Below are 11,546 nucleotides of genomic sequence, written 5' to 3'. Positions count from 1 at the left end.
GGAATTCACATGGTGGAAGGAGAGAACCAACTCCTGCAAGTTGTCCTCTGACCTCCACAGGTGCACCGCAGCACATCAGCACACACATAATAAATAAATGAAATGTAAACACAGGGACCCACCTGTATACCATCACTGTTTTTGGACATCCTTGGTTTCTTTCAGAATAACAGGGCAAGACTATTTCTATTTTCAAAGGCAGAAACTGCTTTGAGGGTGTTGGGATTTTATTTTATTTTTATTTTTATTTTTTAAAAGGCCACTGATGTCTTATTTTATTTTTAAAATATTTTACTTATTATTTTTATGTGTATGAGTATATTGCCTGCATGTATGTGAGTACATGCATGTATGTGAATGCACATGGAGGTCAGAAGAGGGCTTCGGATTCCCCTGGAACTGGAGTTAAGGACAGTTTGTAGGCGCCATGTGGGTGCTGGGAATTGAACCTGGGTCCTCTGCAAGAGCAGTCAGTGCTCTTAATCGCTGAGCCATCTCTCCATGTCCCCCAGAGCCTTGTGTGTTGAGACACTGGGTTCCCAGTTGGTGACACTGTTTTGGGAGGCTGTGAAACTTTGGGAAGAAGGGCCTAGCTGATAGACAATGGGTTGCTAGGGGTGGGCCTTGAGGGTTACAACCCAGCTCTGTTTCAGGTCCTGTCTCTACTTCCTGATCTACTAAGATGCAAGAAGCCAAGAATACAAGCTCCCACCACCCGGGACCAAGCTGCTGTGCCACGTCTCCCTTGCCATGACAGACTATATTGCATCCCTTAAAACCATGCTCCATAATAAACCTCTCCTTGCTGAGGTTGCTTATCAGGCCTTTTTGTCACAGAGACAAGAAAAGTCACTAATACAACCCCTTTCAAGAACATGAACATTTAGACCTCCCCTCCAAGACCAGCTATGGAATTTGGGGTACTCAATGCAAAATGAACAGCCAGGACTGTCTGAAGAGGCCTGGGAATGTAGCTCAGTGGTAGAGACTTGCCTAATATGCATGAGGCCCTGGGTTCAATTCCCTAGCACCGCAAAGAAAAAACAAGAACTAAAAAATTAGTTAAAATTTCAAGATAATGAAAGCACACATGACCAAGGGAGGGTCAGGGCCCTGTGCAAAGGCACAGGCTGTGCACACACCCATCAAGCTCCTGCCAGAAGTAGGATGAAACCCCAGAGATGCAAAATATCAAGTTACAACCTGCCTTGGAAACACATCTGGACCTAGACCATAGCCTGTTTTTTCTACTCTGCCACCTACACACTTGTAATCACAAGACTCAATGTACTAATCCTTGCTAACTAGACTGTGCAGAGCACTCCACAGGCTGGCCCATTTAACTAGTGCATCTCTGCCTTACATAAGACAGAAAACTGAGGGTTCAAGAGAGTGAGGTCCTTGCCCAAGAACATGCTTGCCCAAGTCTGCCAGATTTCAGAATCCGCACCCAGAACCACTGTGTGTGTAACACTGTCCCTGCCCTGTAGACCAGAGTGTAGGGAAGTGCCTTGACCTCTAGAAACCCTCCCAGACGCACAGGACCAGGCCTCATTTCCATCTCTGGGTTCTACTTCCCTCCTCACCGCCCCCCCCACGCTGCTCAGCAGCCTTTCCCAGCATACATGTGATGCCCCCAGTTCCCCTAAAAGCCTCCTCCTCCTCCTGTCTCTTCTTACGAGACAGCCAGTTTGGGATTATATTTGACTATTTTTAATGGCTTGGAATCAAGTCTGAAATGTCTTCCGGGGGTGGAGAGGTGGGGGAGTCTTCGTAAGGCTGAGGAAGAGCCCAGTGAGGATGTGTCGAAGAGCTTCAGGTGGGGGGCTGCTTCCCTTCCTGAATGGCTGCAGAACTCACATACCTTAACAGAACTTCGGAACCCTAAAGCATGTTGAGCTTAACTAAATTCAAGTCCTGTGTCACTATGGGCAAGTTGCTTAATCCCTCTGTGCTGTAGTTCAGAAAGGAATCATAATAGTATAGTCTTTCACAGTGCTAAGTAATTTTTTTTGAAACAGGGTGTAATGTAGCCTTGATATATAACCAAGGATGACCTTAAATTTCTAGATCTCCTGTCTCCACCTCCTACTGCTGGGCTTACAGGCATGTGCCACCATGCTTGGTTTTTAAAGTCATAAATGTTGCTGTGATTGGCATTGTCTTTGATGTACTTATGCTATTTTTAGAGCTCATGGAAGGTCCTGAGGAGATCATACAGCATCCTTGAGGAAGACACAGATACTGAGCTCAGGTGCTGTATTCAAATCTTGCTTTGCTCCTCACTAGTCACATGGCCTTGGCTAAGTAACTGACCTCTGTAAACCTTAGTGTCTTTGTTTGCTAAGTCCTTCCCTGGACCCTGAGAAACTGGATTAGTGAGGACATGTCCTTTTATGGAACTTACAAGACTTTATGGCAGCACATGTGCTGGGAGACAGGGCTAATGGGTCATCCTGGTTGTCTTCAGGGGAAGACACCCAGGATTGAAGCCAGCACAAAGCAGAGAAAGTCGACTTGGGGAACACAGAGTCATAATGACATTGCTTGAGCCCCTGGATCACACTGTGCCTGAAGCAAGCAGCCTTTGGACATCTCATTTTCATGACCCAATAAATTTCCCATTTTGCAAAAGTCACTTTCAGTTAGGTTTTCTTATAGGAAATTATCTAGGCCAACACCAAGAGGTTAAGCAATTTAGCCCCAGCGTGGATGCTGCTGTGAGAGGCAGACTCAGGGCCAGGAAACGTGTCTCATGCCACAGTGCTCTCTCTTGTCCAGGCCAGCTCTGGTGCCGGGATGCCCGCTGACTGCACCTCTTTACTCATTCTCGACAGCGATATTTTTTTCCTCTGAGAAAGGGGGACAGTTTAAAGGGCTTAAAAGAACCTTGGAGCTTATCTGAAGCCCTGCGTGGCTGCAGGCTAAAGCCTCTAGTTCTCAGCACATTGGCTTTGCCCACTGGTGACTCCATCTGAGAGACCTATCAGCCGATTGGTCCAGGAGCCCAAAACTGTTAGGAAGAGCAGGTCTGTGGCTCAGAGGCCAGGGCCACACCCTTCCTGCCTGTGGGCTCTCAACACTGGGTGGTTGAGCTGGATCATCCCAAGAAACTCTGAGTCTATGTAATGCAAAGAAGCCCTGTCATCCTGACATCTAGACCCTTCCAAGCACTGTGAGTGTTCTTTGGAGAGTGACTCGCACTTCAAGGAAGGATGGCAATCGGATTAAAGCAACTCAGTCCACTTAGCTCATGAAGTTTGTAGTTAGCAGCCAGGAGAGGATAAACACATCAAACAAACACGTAGTGATAGGTCACATGGTAAAGGGGTGGGTGGGTGAGTGTGAATGTGAGGGAGGAGGGTCTGTTTATTAGGAGAGGAGCAGGGGCCTCCCAGATGAAGATTGGTCCTAAGCTCTAAGCTGTGCTGTCTCCCAGAAGACCCACTTACAATTCCAGGGATGATGAAAAGTCGAATGGTCTGTTTTGTAAGGTTTTTTTTTTTCCTATAAGCAGAGTCTATGAGACCAGAGAACATTCCACAGGCCCCATTGCCTAGAAAGGGCTTTAGCCTTCATGACTTGTGGCTACCTTGTTTATTTTCTAATCTGTGATCACTCAGAGATTCCCAGCCACCCTCCCTCATCATCCGAAGGGCTTTGGGAAAGCCAAGTCTCAAGGTCACACAGGTCCCTCCTCCCAACCCAATGTTGGGTGCTTGGGACACAGACAAAAAGTTGAGGTCCTTCCCTAATAGATCAGAACTGCCAGGAGACAAACCATAGAATAAACATGGCAGACAGAAGGGCTTCATTGGGAACACACAGGGTCTCCTTCAGGGTAATATTTCTAACAGGGTTTTTTTCCTCACCAATTGGAGTGGGTCAACTGGGTACCCCTAAAAAGACACATCACAAATGTGACCTTATTTGGGAAAGGATCTTTGTACCTGTTGCTGACTTAGGAACCTCAGGAGGAAATCTGGATCAATCTAACCTGCCACATCAGTCTGGGACACAATGAAAGATGTCCTTATAGAGCAAGTCAGGGAGGGCAGCAGACAGGAGGAACCACACAGAACACCATGTAAAGACAGGGCAGGTGTAGAAGGATGCAGCCACAAGCCAAGGAAAGACAGGCCTGTCAGAGCTGTAAGAATCAGGGAAGGGTTCTCAGGGATCAGAGGGAGTTCTGCTAGGCCAATACTTTCCATTTCCAACTCGGAGGTCTCAAGAACGATGAGAGACCAGGTCTGGTGGCACAGGCCTATCATCCCAGATGTTCAGGAGGCTAAGGTGGGAAGAGCAAAAGTTCAAGGAGAGCCTGGACACTTTAGTGAGGCTGTTGAAACAAAAAGTAAAAGGAGGGGCTGGAGACGTAGCTCAGTGTTAGAACCACTGCCTAACATGCAGAAGGCCATGGGCTACATCTCCAAAAGGGAGGGGACAGGGCAGACTTCTCACTGTGTGACACCCCTGCAGGCCTGAGTACCATTTGGGCTCAGGATGGACACTGGATTCATTCATCTATTACCAACTCCTTTTCACAAAGGAGAAAAGTGAGACATATTTGCTCAAGGCTGCACCATGGGTACTTAGACCCAGAACCATCCTTGCTTCCTCCTAGGCAGGCATCTGGAGGTTTGGCTGAAACCTGACTTGCAATCCCATTTGCAAGGCTGTTTTTTGATTGTGGGTTTTTGAGACAAGGTCATCATTCTGCATCTCTGGATGGCCTGGAACTCACTATGTAGATAGATCAAGCTAGTCTTGAACTTGTGGTGATCCTCCTGCCTCTGTCTCCTGACTGTTGGGCAGCTGCTAGCCCAGCTCCACAATGCTTTGGATTAGAGGTTTGCCTCCGTGCCTCACTCTTGTCAGCCTTAAGATAGGAATCACAGTGGCTCTTTGAGAGGGTAGCTATGTAGAGGAAGTGAATGAGGACTGAATGCCAGATACAGTGTCTCCCACAGCACCCCAAGAGTGCGCTTGAATCCAACCTACCATACCAGGCGCTAGGCACAGGGCACTGATTCCCAAGCAGTCGTCCTTCCAATCATGTGCCAAGTCCAGGGTGGGTGGTCACAGCTTCAAGCTCCAGACAGGCTTCCCAGAGGCCTCACCACCACTTTAGGTACACTTCAAGGACCCCCACATATCAGGCTCAGCTGGGGTTAAGATTATGGGGCTTTACTCCCAACAGGCACTGCCTGAGTCCTTTGGAGGTGGGTCCAAGAACCCACATCATTCAGGACTCTTCCTGGGTGATTGGAACACACAGAATTTGCACTTCTGAATTCAGTGCTAGTACAATTTCCTTGGTACTCCTGGAATAGTGAAAACTTGCCCAGATCTATCCTTTCCTTCCACTTGAGCAGAAATCTTGTGATTAAGAGAGACATGCCTTTAGAGTAATAGGCTTCTCCCAGGACCTAGAGAATCATGAACCTCTCCTAAGTTTCATGAAGTAGGATGGACAGTCCTACTTGGGAGACACTGGGAGATTGAGGCAGGAAGATCTCAAGTTGGAGGCCAGCTTGGGCTATATGCTGAATTCCAGTCGGGATTGGGCTATGGAGTGAGACACTGTCTAAAAGAAACAAGGAGCTGGAGATGTTGCTCTGTTGAGTGCTTGCTTAGCATGCATCAAGCCCTAGTTCCATCCCCAGCAATGCATAAACAGGTGTGGTGCATGACTACTATCCCAGCACTTGGGAGGTGGAGGCAAAAGGATCAGAAGTTCAGGTCACCCTTGGGTCACAGCAAATTCGAGGCCAGCTATGTAAGACCCTGAAGTAAAAAGGAAAAAAAGGTGGATATCTAGATTGAGGCAGAGGCAGGAAGTGGGGGCAAGCCTCATCTCAAGGTCACTCTCTCACCCTGGACTCAACCGACTGAGTTGAGGCTTGAACTATCTTGCAGGCCAGGCTAAGCATACGCAGGCCGTGGGCGGGCCGAACGTTCGCTTGGGCTTCGAGAGGTCGCTAAGCCCAAGAGCGGAACTGCGGGAGTGCGGAACCTGGGGATCGCGGAACCCCAGAGAGTGCGGAATCCCGGAGAGCGGACCTCGGAACTGGGGAGCGCGGACTCCGGGGTTGCGTAACCCTGGAGAGCGGAACCCCGGAACTCGGGAGCACGGAACTCCGGGAGCACGGAATCCCGGAGCGCAGACCCCCAGAGCGCCCCGGAGCCTGGCGTTACCCTCTGTCTTTGGGCCGAAGCAGCTTCCTCTAGGCCCCGCCCCTTCCCCGCCCCGCGGAAGTACCGGGTGGAATCCCCTCTCGCAGATTGGCCTTCTCGTTTGGGGTGGGGCCACCGGCGAGGCGGGGTGCGTACTTCCGGCTGCCGGCTTGACATGCAGAAGTGGTGGCTGGGGCGGCGGTGCTGGCGGAGACGGCGGGCATCGGGGCGCTAAGCGACGCGGCCTAGCGCGGCGGACCGCGGAGGGGACGCGGCAGCCGGCCGGCCAGCCATGGAGATGGAGAAGGAGTTCGAGCAGATCGACAAGGCCGGGAACTGGGCGGCCATTTACCAGGTGCGGAGCCCCGGGCGGGCCGCTTAGGCCCTGCTGTAGAGCCGGCGACCCACGTCGGCGCAGCCGGCTTTTCCCTTTCGAGCCTCTAGTCCCCTCCGACCCCCCCCCCACCTCTCCTGCCCCGGCCTGGGTGACCTCTCTGCGGTCCGTACCCTCTCCAGGACCCTCGGCCCCGGCCTTGCCACCCTTTGTCCCCGGGGTCGATCAACACCCCCGCTACTTCCTTTTCTGGACCGGACCACCTCAGGCCCTCTTCCTTTGTCTCCCCTGGAGAAAGGCTCGCCTCTCCCTGCACATTTCCTTTCCTCTCTCCTCGGTGTGCCGTCGTCGAGGCCCCAGGATGACAGTCCCCTTCCTCCCTTTCTGTTCATTCATTTGTTGGACGTGAGCTGGAGAGAGTTTTGGGCAAGGCATTGGAGATGGTGTGGGTTGGACCGGTCGGTAGATCCTGGCCCCGGTGAGATTTGGAGTCACATAGGCAGTCAGATACAGATAATCGCATCTGGTGACTAGTGTGGTGAAGAGAAAGAGACAGGCGATGCAGGGTGACTGCTGCCTTAGAGAGGGGGGACCAGAGCAGGGCTGTTAACGGAGGCTTGACCTTTGAACAAGCCATGAGGTTAGCAGACTAGCCTTCTAGGGGGACAACAGGGGCCATTGGTCCAGGAGCCAAAATATTTCCCTTCCAATAACATCTTTCTTCGCTGAGATGATGTTGACTTCTGAGACACCATCTACTTATGGGGGGGGGGGTCCTGGTGGGTCATAAAACATTCGGAAAGCAGGGTTTCTCTAAGAAACAGCAAATTGAAAACATGAAGAGGTCTTTCACAAGCAGCTAAGTCCTCTAAAGAAAATAAGAACTCCCGATTAAATGTCAGTGCGTGGGCCGTGAGGGTTAACCAAAACCACACTCGACCGGCATCTTAAATAAGCATGTGCAAAATAGATTCTGTTCCTTGCTTAAAGGGAGAAGGCCGCTTATTCTGCTTCAGTTTACAGGTTCAAAAGGCGGCGGATTAGATCCATCAGTTGGAAAATTGAAATCTATTTTGAGCTTTGCTTGGAAAAATAAAAAGCCTTAGGCTGCTCTTTGGTGCACTCGACAGACAAAAGCCTTTTTGGGTGGCCTTGATTTCAAGATTGCTTGACAAGAATCTTTTTACTTGGGCTGTAATGTATGTTAGCTCTCCTAGACAGATATTTATAGCCAGTGTAATCTGTGTAAGTACAAGCGATCAATAGGTAACATTTGTATTCCCGGTCTAGTTTCTCTGAATTAATTGGATGAATTCCACCAGTGAGTCAGAATTTTCTGCAGCAAACTGAATAGAGTTGAGCCCAAGGTAGCTAATTGTCAGTGGCTCTAAAATGTGGGGGCTGTTGAGGATATAGATGGTGCCAAGTGGAGGCAGTTGAGGGGTGCTCTTTTATTCTGATACAGACTGATTTGGTAACAAATTCCTATTATAAATAAGTTATGGTAGTATTCGGTTTCTTAGACTTTTAGGTCAGAGTGGCCTGACCTGACATCTAAGCCTTGTTAAAACTTGTATTCAGAATGCTACTGGCATGTAGTGCGCTGCCTTTGAATTAATTTTCCTCTTTATTCTTAAATATCTCCACCACACTTAAACCCCAGAAGTAGTCAGGATAGGAGGGCTTCCCTAGCTGGCTCACAACTTGCTACATTCCCAGAGGTGGTTTCTCTGTTTTAAAGGATTGTCATCCCTCAGGCTTCCCTCATCTCTAGTGGTGCAAGTATTTTTATTTTCTAAAATGGATATCAGAATGCTTCTCTTTTTTAATTTTAAAAGTGGCTCTTTATCTTACAGCTGAGCCATTTAAAGCACAGCAGAATTTCATGACCTTGAGTGAGCCTAAAGTGGCTAGTTTTCCAAGGTGAACACCAGTTTACCCAAACCGTTGTAAACGAGGCAGTGCTGTCATTCCTCATTACTCTAACTTCTTTTCTAATTATAACCGGAAGATGCACAAACTCTGAAACAAAGGCAAAGAACAGAGGGTGAAATGGATTTCTGAGCGCTGGGAAGGTGGCAGCTTAGGTACCTTCTAGGCAAGCAGCAGCCAGAACATTCAGGTGACAAGTATTCAGGTCTGTGGAAAGCCAGGTTTGCTTGTATAAAGAATGGCTTTAAAGGTTGTCCTCTGTCATTTAGATGATTTAAAGTCACCTGGTTTGCAAAGGGGAAGCAGTACTGAGGAAGCCCAGATCAGAGCCCAGATGAAAAACACGATTGACTTAGCACCTTGGCAAGCCCAGTGAGGCAAGACTGAACGGAAGGCCCCAGGGAAGCTGCCCTCCTCCTGTAGCAGCAGAGGGTGCCGAAGGACGGTGCCAGCAGCTGTGTTACTTTTCTCATCTCTCAGTTCTTTGATTCTGTCACAGTCTCCTTTTCAGTGTGAATGATTTAATTGCTTCAGATAAAGGAGAGTGCCCCAGCAACTCATGATATGAAGGCAAGACTTTGCTCCGGCACAGAGGTGGGCTTTGGGAGATGGGCCGCTCATCCAACTAACGTTCATTCTGAAATACCATGTGGTGCTGGACTAGGTTAAAGTCCTGTAATGCTCTGAAATTCCTTCCTGGCATAGACAGCTGATGGTGTCTTCCAAGACGAATATTGAGCTTCCCAATAATGTTTATTTAAACACCATTAGCTTCAAAGGTGGGAAAAAAAGCTATATTTTGTGCAGAGGCAAAAGATCTATACACCATGACTCATTTTACTTAAAAGAGAGAGAGAGAGAGAGAGAGAGAGAGAGAGAGAGAGAGAGAGAGAAACGAAAACATGTAGAAAATGGGGAGTTGTAGTCATCTTGAGTGACCCATGAGGTCTAAATGTTTGTGCTGGGTCCTGGTTTTCATGAACTAAATTTAGGCATCTGATCACCACTTCTCAGGGGTGTGAAGACCTTTGTAATCTTTGGGCTAGTAGGAAATTAACCGAGAGTCCCAGGAGGAAGGCAGTCTTATTTGCTGTCCCCAGCATATCTATAGTATCTGGTGGTCACCTTTGGGGTTGTGGAAAAACGGGTGAAAGCAAATGACTTTTTTTTTTTTAACTTAAAAAAATTTTTTTATTATTTTTATTTTATGTGTATGTGTGTATTGCCTGCATGTAGGTAAGTGCACCCATGTCGTGCAATGTCTGCAGAGGACAGAAGAGGCTGTTGGATCCCCTGGGACTGGAGTTAACGGATGGTTGTTAGCTGCCATGTGGGTGCTGGGATTCAAACTCAGGTCTTCTGCAAGAACAACCAGTGTTCTTAACCACTGAGCCATCTCTCCAGCCCCAAGCAAATGGTTTTTAGCTTCTGGATGCCTGCCTCTGCTTGGATCCTGTGGATCCTGGCCTGCTTGATCACGTTTTTTTTTAAAGTTTCTCAAAACCTCTTGCATGCTCTGGTATTAAATAATGTAATTAATGGGAAGTATACTAAATTTCTTGGTTGGAATGAGTGTGGAGGCTTTTTAGATCAGGACCTCCTGAGATAATTGCCTTTTCTCCCTTTTTCTCTTTTTCTTCTGTTGGTCCTGGGATAGACCTAGGGTCTTGTGCATGCTAGGCAAGCACTGTACCACTGAGCTAATCCCTAGCCCGAGTTTTCAAGTTGGTCTTGCTCTGTGACCCCGTTTGGCGTCAATCTTGCTGCCATCACCCCCATTACAGACCTGACCTACTGTGTTCAATGCTTACTTTCTTTTTACCTTCAAATTGTTTGTTTTCTGGGTTTTTCTGGTGTCAGAATCCTTTTGGTAATGTTTATTCTGTGTTGGGCCTTTAAATGCAGATACTTTAAGGCCTGCCTGTGCTGTGTGTATTTTGCACAGCTTGGTCTTCTTCCCTGCAGGGCTGTTCATTTGCTCTCAGTAACATCTAATACTGGGGAGGAGGTTGGGCATGTTCTCCATGCTATCTGTGTTCCAGACACAGGAATCCTACCTGAGTTCCTGCTTCCCAGATGATGACACTTCACCTGGCACCCAGAGTACCCTGGGTATGTTTTGAGTCGGCAGGAGTGCTGGGGACCTTGGAGTAGCTGAGAGTCCCTCCCCCACCTTCCATTGATTGGTTACCTCACCATCCACCCCAGTGGTCAGAGTGCCCATAAGCCTGCACTTGCCTACTGTTCACACTGCAGAGATTACAAGCTGGTTATCTCTTATATTTATTTTATTGTATTGTTTGTATGCTCTGTGTGTGTGTATGACACCTGTGTATGCATGTGTGCCAAGATGCACATGAGGCCCCAGGACAACCTCAGGTGTTGGTCTTTGCCTTCTACTTTGAAACAAAGTCTCTTGTTCACTGCTGCTTATGCCAGGATAGCTGCTCCTGGCTTACAGGAATTCTGTCTCCCTCTCCTGCGTCACTGGAGGAGCATGGGATTACAGGCAGGTGCTTCTGTGTCTGATTTTATGTGAGTTCTGGGGATCAGAACTCATGTCCTCATATATTCACAGCAAGCACTTTTTACCCACCGAGCCATCTTCCCAGCCCACGCTGCCTGCTTCTTAACCTGGCCCCTCAGCAGGCTCTCCACATCCCACTCTGCTCTTCCATGCCACGTGGACTCTGGCTCCTCGCTAGTGTGCTTGTTTAATAGCACATCTGAGCCTGTTGTTTCTGTGTAACGACTTTTAATACTAACATTTGTTATGGTTCAGATTTGATGTGGCAGTTAGGTCACCACCATCCCCTGCCATATCCTGCCCCATCTGCCCAAGTGGCCTCATGCCTGCAGCGCCCCTCACACTTGCCTGGCTTACACCTTCCAGCCCCAACTTACACCCTCTCTCATGGGGTTCTGCTTTTGGTCCTGGGCCTTATGTGGACAACCTGATGTTCCTCTTCTCAGAAGCCCCACACTCATTAGAGTTGCCTCTTCATATCCTGGTCTGTCTCCCTTGTCGCTGACATGTCCCAACGTCACTGACTTATCCCCTGAACCTGGCACAGAGTCAGTGCCTACCTGTATCAGGGTG

The 11,546-nt window shown here is 48.6% G+C and overlaps 1 protein-coding gene across 2 annotated transcripts in view; it reads left to right on the top strand.

The window, feature by feature from the left end:
* Positions 1–6,135: 6,135 nt before the first annotated feature.
* Positions 6,136–11,546, top strand: part of Ptpn1 (protein tyrosine phosphatase non-receptor type 1) — a 62,821-nt gene continuing 57,410 nt past the window's right edge. The window contains exon 1 of one of the 2 annotated variants that reach the window (XM_008835161.3): positions 6,136–6,535. In XM_008835161.3, the coding sequence (XP_008833383.1) occupies positions 6,473–6,535 (63 nt within the window). In that variant the 5' untranslated portion in view covers positions 6,136–6,472. The remainder of the gene's footprint in view (positions 6,536–11,546) is intronic. The other variant, XM_029564554.1, reaches the window with a different exon arrangement.

The sequence above is a fragment of the Nannospalax galili genome, unplaced genomic scaffold, assembly GCF_000622305.1.
Source record: "Nannospalax galili isolate Female #2095 unplaced genomic scaffold, S.galili_v1.0 scaffold596, whole genome shotgun sequence".
In the NCBI taxonomy this organism is placed as follows: Eukaryota; Metazoa; Chordata; class Mammalia; order Rodentia; family Spalacidae; genus Nannospalax; species Nannospalax galili.
Note: the sequence above shows the minus strand (reverse complement) of the source record. Positions and strands in the feature narration are given on the sequence as shown.